This window comes from Cottoperca gobio, chromosome 21 (assembly GCF_900634415.1).
Source record: "Cottoperca gobio chromosome 21, fCotGob3.1, whole genome shotgun sequence".
NCBI classification, from domain to species: Eukaryota; Metazoa; Chordata; class Actinopteri; order Perciformes; family Bovichtidae; genus Cottoperca; species Cottoperca gobio.
This window is the reverse complement of record NC_041375.1, coordinates 14713541-14721040: the sequence shown is the minus strand read 5'-3', so window position 1 is coordinate 14721040 and position 7500 is coordinate 14713541. Positions and strand designations below refer to the sequence as shown.

General features: G+C 41.3%; 1 protein-coding gene across 2 annotated transcripts in view; it reads left to right on the top strand.

The window, feature by feature from the left end:
* Nucleotides 1-7500, top strand: part of myo10l3 (myosin X, like 3) — a 55554-nt gene that overhangs the window by 25023 nt on the left and 23031 nt on the right. For both annotated transcript variants that reach the window (XM_029459094.1, XM_029459093.1), the window contains exons 3-12: nt 109-267; nt 1254-1441; nt 1541-1675; nt 2487-2611; nt 2731-2744; nt 2876-2960; nt 3465-3571; nt 3877-4006; nt 4872-4990; nt 6909-7055. In XM_029459094.1, the coding sequence (XP_029314954.1) occupies nt 109-267; nt 1254-1441; nt 1541-1675; nt 2487-2611; nt 2731-2744; nt 2876-2960; nt 3465-3571; nt 3877-4006; nt 4872-4990; nt 6909-7055 (1209 nt within the window). The remainder of the gene's footprint in view (nt 1-108; nt 268-1253; nt 1442-1540; nt 1676-2486; nt 2612-2730; nt 2745-2875; nt 2961-3464; nt 3572-3876; nt 4007-4871; nt 4991-6908; nt 7056-7500) is intronic.

The following is a 7500-nucleotide window of genomic DNA, read 5'->3' as shown; positions in this document are numbered from 1 at the left end:
TGCACACAATTCATGCCCCCTAAATGCAGGCAGCTGGTTTCTATCGTTAAAGTACTGACATACAGGATTGTGAAAGCTGACTCTTTGGACGTGTGTGTGTTGTTCCAGGTGTTCTACCTACAGAAAGCGGAGCTGAACAGGGAGACGATGTACCCAATGCACCCCAGCACCATCCATGGAGTGGAGGACATGTCCACACTGGCAGAGCTGCATGAAGCTGCCATCATGCACAATCTCTTACTGCGCTACCAGAAAGACAACATCTATGTAAGGCACCGCACTGTCTTAATCTGTGAGCACATTTACCGTGTACCGCCATGATGTACCTGGCGATATGTGGGTCCATTGTCTTGGTCAGTGGCGTATTTTAAAATTGTATGGGAACTGGAATGTTCAGCGCAGCTAGACTGAGAATTCAAAGTGTACGAATCTGAAACCATCTAAAACATCCAAATGTTTTATTTGCAAGGCAAATGCAAAGCAACAACAAAATACATGTAGCTGAATAAAGGGTTACATGGTTGTTTGTCAGAGGGCATTGTAGGAAATTAACACTATAACTTTCAGAAGCAAGGCCGACTAAAGATAACGATACTAAATAACAACACTTAACACAATGCAGATAGCTCCTGGAATAAACTGAAGAGCTGGATTTCCCTTTTTAAGAATGCAACATTTCAAATGTGTTTGCTTGACCCTGTCTCAATCCCAGGATTATTTTCATGTTCCTTGAAACACTACCTTATTAAAATACTCATAGCCCACAGTCTCTGTAACTACGTTTTCCAAAATCCTATCTCCTAATCTCATCTCGGAGGGTTGCACCGGTCTGTCTGCCATCGCAGAACAATATCATTGTGTAAAGATGACCCACAAACACACTTTTGTGAGGCACTTTTCCCCAAAGCGCATTAACAGAGCAGGAGCGATGGGTCCTAAAATGCTACCAGCCTCAGTGCAAACTAGGCCATATGCAGTAGTGTAAGAGTATTACTGGCTACAGGTACTATGTCACAGGAAACTGGCTGAATCTGCTGATATGGTAGAATCAAGTAAATGTACATCTCATGCAGGAGTTACATTTTGTACTACATTTCAATTTTGTACATTTAAAAGTTGCAAATTCTAGTAAAAAAATACCAAGCATCTTTTCTTTCATATCGTGTGTATTCTGTCATCTTTCGCAGAGAATCGGTGTCTTCCTCTTATTTGTTTATCCTCTCCCTCATACTTCTGTACTTCTTTTCCCTCAGACCAACATAGGCTCGATCCTGGCAGCAGTAAATCCCTATAAGCAGATCGTGGGCCTGTATGATGGCACTGCAGTCGATATGTACAGCAAACACCAGATGGGGGAGCTGCCTCCTCATATCTTTGCCGTGGCCAATGAGTGTTACCGCTGCCTGTGGAAGAGACACGACAGCCAGTGTGTTCTCATCAGGTGAGGATCCACATTTGATTAAAAAACAAAAGAATAAGTTGAACAGGTTTGATGGATCTATTTATTTATCTACTTCTGTCTTTATCTCTGTGTCGTCAGTGGGGAGAGTGGTGCCGGGAAGACGGAGAGCACCAAGCTGCTGCTGAAGTTCCTCTCAGTGATGAGTCAAAACTCAGCCGGCACTCCTCTGTCAGAGAGGACCACCAGGGTGGAGCAGGCTCTCGTCCAGAGCAGGTACTGTTTGAGCCCCGACCTCATTCAAGAATCACCACCTGCTATCTTGACCGCTTGATAACCGTGTTTATTTTTGTTATTATTTGTTGTTTTTTACATATATTGATATGTTTAGGTTATTTGACTCATGAATCATAACCCTTTGGTGCTTTAAGTGGCCCGATTCTTATGAAACTTGGTATAAGGGTGTAGCGCGGGCCAAGGAAGAACCCATTGCATTTTGGAGAGGATCTGAGTCACGGGGTGGATAGACAATACATTTGATTATTTTTCACTTTCGTTAACATTGCAAGATATTGCTTTTGGCCTTGTCTTCGCTCTCAGAGTGCCCTTCTGATTTAAAAATGTCTTGTTTGTATAATGATTGTTGTTGCTGTTTTGAATCTTGTCAAGTCTGTCCTACATTATGATGTCATCAAGGCATCAAGTTTTTAACAGCGTTTGTTTATCTTGCTACTCTTGGATATCGTTCATATTGAAATGCATTTCTTTGCAACGATTAACCATAAAGTTCCCATCAAAAATGTGGTTAATTTGGTTAGTGGCTCTTTGTGGCGAGCGACCCACCATACTCATCAATATTCTAAATTTCATTAAAATATCAGAAATATTTTAGTCACTGAAGCAGAATACAGGATAAATATTGTGAAGAACTAGAAAATACTGTGAGAATTGATACTTTTGCTGAGGCTGCACAAAATGGGATCAACGTCGTGATCAAAACACACAGTGATGGACAATCACGGGATATGTATAAATATTCTTTTAGTAGATTATTTGATTTGCTTGATCGCTTTTCCTCTGTCTGCAGTCCCATCATGGAAGCTTTCGGGAATGCTAAGACCGTGTACAACAATAACTCCAGTCGCTTTGGGAAGTTCATCCAGCTTCACTTTTCCCAGAATGGAAACCTTCAGGGAGGCTGCATCATTGACTGTATCCTTTAACGGTTCACTTAGATTTACTAGTAGAGAAATCACACGTCCACGGTGTCTGTTTCAGAGCACATATTCACTGTACGTTTTTTATTGTTCTCCTTGACTTTCACTCACCAGATTTGCTGGAAAAGGTAAGTTCTTGTTGTGTTGAAGCATTCAGTAGCAGCAACTGGGATCAGAAACTGGATTGTTCTTTTACTTAATTAGTCATCAGTGAAATCACTCATGAAATGCATTTAATATTTTCTTTTCACTCTCCAAGAACCGTGTGGTTCGACAGAATCCTGGAGAGAGAAACTACCACATCTTCTACGCTCTGTTAGCGGGGGCGGACACAGACCACAGAGGTTCGTTTAAAAGAATAGCCACAAGTTTTTGACCAACGTAGTCGCCAAACTCGTACGTTTTCATGGGTACTAACACTTATACATACACACAGCCCCTAATTAGTGATAGCAAGTGACTAATGCATAATATCAGAATGACAAAAATATATACTTCAGGCAGCTCTAAAAGACTTGCCAATTAATAATTTCACAGTCAGTCAATCTGACATTTTGTGTAGAAAATCAATCAGTAACATATAAAATGTAATAATAAGGAATCCAACTTTTTTTGGTTTATTTTCACAGGAAAGAGGTTAGCAGCAAAATACTTTGTGCAGTTTAAGCTCATTATGAAGGGAATTGATATGCTTTTGTTGCTGATTTTGAAATATATATATATATATCTGTAAGATCTACCTCTGAATCTGTATAATGACTAAATGCATTTGTCACACTGCTGCGAATGCATTACACTGCACTGCATTTTATTTTAGTGTGAGTTTCCTCATGTCTGTGTGTTTGCAGACATGTACCTCCTGTCCGAGGGTCCTGAGTCGTATCACTACCTGAGCCAGTCCGGCTGCGTGCAGGACAGCAGTCTGGATGACAAGCAGCTCTTTGACAGTGTGATGGTAAGGACAAGATGAGAGGAACATGCAGTTAGTGTAAGTGGATTGTTTTACCCCCAGAGGGCGCCATAAGCCTTTATCGTGAGTGTAACCCCACCTTACCAGACAGACTTCTTGAGAACATGCGCCTGGGGGAAATATGTTATTTAATTGTGTCATGTTGGCTTTGGAGGCCCATTTTGTATTATGTTCATATAAGTGATTTATAGATAATATAATACAATTAGGTTTAACTGCTGTCACATCTGGAATGGGTCTTTTGTGTTTCTAGTGAAATGGTGTCTAACTTTGTCTGTGTCGTGTCGCAGGAGGCCTTGAAAGTGATGGAGTTCACGGAGGAGGAGATCAGAGAGGTATTCAAGTTGCTCTCTGCTGTCCTCCAGATGGGCAACATTGAATTCATGACTGCTGGCGGAGCTCAGATCACTTCCAAAGGGGGTAGGAAAAAGAAAATAATAAGTAACTACTACACAGAGTGTGTTACATTGAGCCTGACAAAAGTGTTATCCACATCCTTTATCTGTACAACACTGTTGAGACTTCCAGGAAGGCTTTATCTCTGTAAAGCCAGCGCACAGAAGGTCAAATGAATGCCGCAAATAAAAGTGAAATGTATCAGGCAAGCATATGAATCGGCATATATGGAAATTTCCTATGCTTAATTAATATTCCCTTGGGTTTAAATAGAGCAGTTCTTTCAAGGACATGCTTTTTTTCCCCTACAATTAATATTAAATTACAGGTTTTGTAAGGACACCTGCTTGGAAATGATTTGGAAATTACAGATACATTTAAGTTTCTATGAAATAATGCATTCCCTTGGAAAACCAAAGAATTTCAAATCATGAAAAATCATTGTATACATCACAACTGCTTGTATCACAAGTGCTGGATACAAAATGTACGTGGAAAAATATTTCATCTTAAATGCTATTTCGGTAAAACAATGTCCAGTTAATGACCAATTATTTCTGCTGAAATTTATAGTAGAAAACCTCCACTTTCTAAAGAAGATCATTAGCTCACGCTCACGCTGTACTCCTCATGCCCCAGAGTTTGATTGACATTGCACTCGCAGACAGAACTCTGAACATGCTGCAACATGAGCTCAAGGCTCCTTTGTTCACTGTGTCTGACCTCTTTTCCAAAAGACCAGTGAACTACAGTGACTGCATAGAAAGGTTTCCTATAGACTGTGTAGGATCACAGTATGTTCTTTGACATCAATAGGAGACACCTGACCCGTTTTTCATTAGTAATACATACACTACATCTAATACACTTGTTTATATGTGTGTTTCAGTTGTCAGTAATGTCAGCGAGCTGCTCGGCCTGGACTGCTTCCAGCTGTCAGAGGTGTTGACCCAACGCTCCATGATCCTCAGAGGAGAGGAGATCTGCTCACCACTCACTGTGGAGCAGGTAACGACTTCAAGGATTGTTCAGACGTCTGCACTATATGAATTCAAGACACTGAAACATACAGTAGATGCCTGTGTGTTGCCCCCTGTGTTCACCCCCTCCCCTGTCTTGGTGACACACACACACACACACACTGCCTTTCTCCGCCGCTCTCCCCCACATGCCTCTCCAGATCCCTTGCGTGACTCCCAGCCATTTCCTGCTTTTTGTCTGCCAGATTCCTGGCACAATAACGCCATCGTGATAGCGATCTGAGTCAAAAGCACAATAGAGCCAATGACTGAGGGTGAAGCGATCCTTCTCCTCTGGAGGCAGCGCAGCCAGGCACCAAGACGTTGGCGTAATAATTTTCTCTCTGCTTAAAATGTCCACGCTGCGGCCTGTAAATAATGAGAATATTTCACAAGTCTGTATCTGCATGTGTTATCCTTTTCACCATATGCCACAAGAACATTCTGACGCATGACACAATTCTTTTTGGCTGAGCTCAAGCCTTCCTCCCACTCATACGCATAAATATCAGCGAATATGCCGAATGGACCTTTACTATTATCACAGCGACACGAAAGTCACAAGAAAGCTTTTCATTACCAGACAAAGACCCTGTGCTGTCACCCTGCCGCTGCTTGTACTGCCTGGCCTTTGAAGCAGCTTGTCCCTTAATAGAGTTCATTATTCCAGTCCTGGAGTCGGTAAGAATGGCTTCTTCTCACAGTGGCCAGGGGTCACCCACCCCATGCCGGCTTGCACTAGCTCCTCTCCACCCCTCCCACCCCCCCATCCTGGACAAAAAGCCATTCTTCTCACCCCTGTGACGGAGATCCTGGAGCCACAAGCACTCTGTTCACACCCGCTAGTTGCAAGAGGTGACGGGGCATGATGGATTACTCAAAAGCCCAGGAGCATTGTTGCCCCAAATACAGTACACACAGCCACACTTTTGCTTTGTTTTCCATCCAAGCACAATTCCTGTGGAGGAAGTGTAGCTGGCAAGCACAAGCTTTTTATATTTGCACACGGATGATGTCTGACTTTAAGGCAGCTGGAGAAAATCAGAGCTGAGAAACAGATTTTCTCATTTGTTTGACTTGTACAGAGTGCTACATTAGTGGAGTTTGTCACATCAATCATAGTTATACTAGTTTGAAACAATTGTAACTCCATAAGTCCACGTTATTGATTAATCTGCTGATCGTGTTTAATCGTTTGGTCTATAAAATGTCAAAATAGTGAAACATGTCCATCCTAGTTTCTCGAAAGTCCAAGGTGATGTCTTTAAATGTCTAGTTTTGTCAGTCCAAGGCCCAGAGATGTTAAGTTTAAATTATATAAAACATAGAAAAGCAGAAAATTCATTTATGCATGAAGAATTACTTTAACGATTGATCAATTATCAATTATGATTGCTTGATTAGTCAACAAGTCGTTGCAGCTCTAGTCCACTTCCTCTCTTCTTCTGGAGCTTGTGAGCTCAAAGGTATAACAGCGTAGGTGTCATCTCCTGGTGCTGGGTGAACATAATATTATAAAGATAATAAAACTTGAGGCAATCATTTACAAAATGTTTCCATACACTTTCTTCACTGGATTTTATAAATAAAACAACACATACTGCCTGCAGTGCGTCACCTTTAAGATACGTAGATGATAAACAGACAGATGTTGTCTCACCTGCTGCCTGCAGACAGATGCTGACATAACACTTCCTTTCCCTCCAAACCTCTGAGGCCTCACACACTCCTGCACAATCAACCACGTCATTGTTTTAAACAGCTTTATCCACCATATGATAGAGTGTATGACATATATATGTGATTTACTGCATGTTGTGTTTAAGATACAGTCTGTTATCTTTCCACTATTTACTCCTGCCTTGGTGTTCATGGTAACCTTCGTCTCTCTGTGTGATGATTTGCAGGCGGTGGACTCGCGGGACTCGGTTGCCATGGCACTTTATTCTCAGTGTTTCTCCTGGATCATAATGAGGATCAACCAGAAGATAAAAGGCAAAGACAACTTCAAGTCCATCGGCATCCTGGATATCTTCGGCTTTGAGAACTTTGAGGTGAAATTTCACAAGCTTCTTCACAAAAACAAATTCTGTGAGCATTATAACAGTTGTAGTCATTTCCCATAATAGATTTCAGCATTTTCTTGTTGTCTTATTGTCCTTTTTCTGCTAGTTTGAAGTGAGCGGGCTCATTTGTAAATACATTTTTTAAATGGGATCTCACTAACTTCTGTGCACCTCATTTATGAACATTTCAGTTAAATATTTTTATAAATTATGAAGCTGCGCTGGCTGTGAAAGCTTTGATAGTTTGCCACATTTCAATGACAGGTATGGGCGATGTTTGCAATCAGAATCTGATCACAGTTGGTGTGTTTAGTCACTGTCAATCAAATATGATCAAACACCACCGCAGAGTCCTGATGAAGCAGATTAATTAAGTTTTCAGGGGCTTAAAAATCATAATTCTAAGTATTAAATCACTTTACTTGTAAACCAG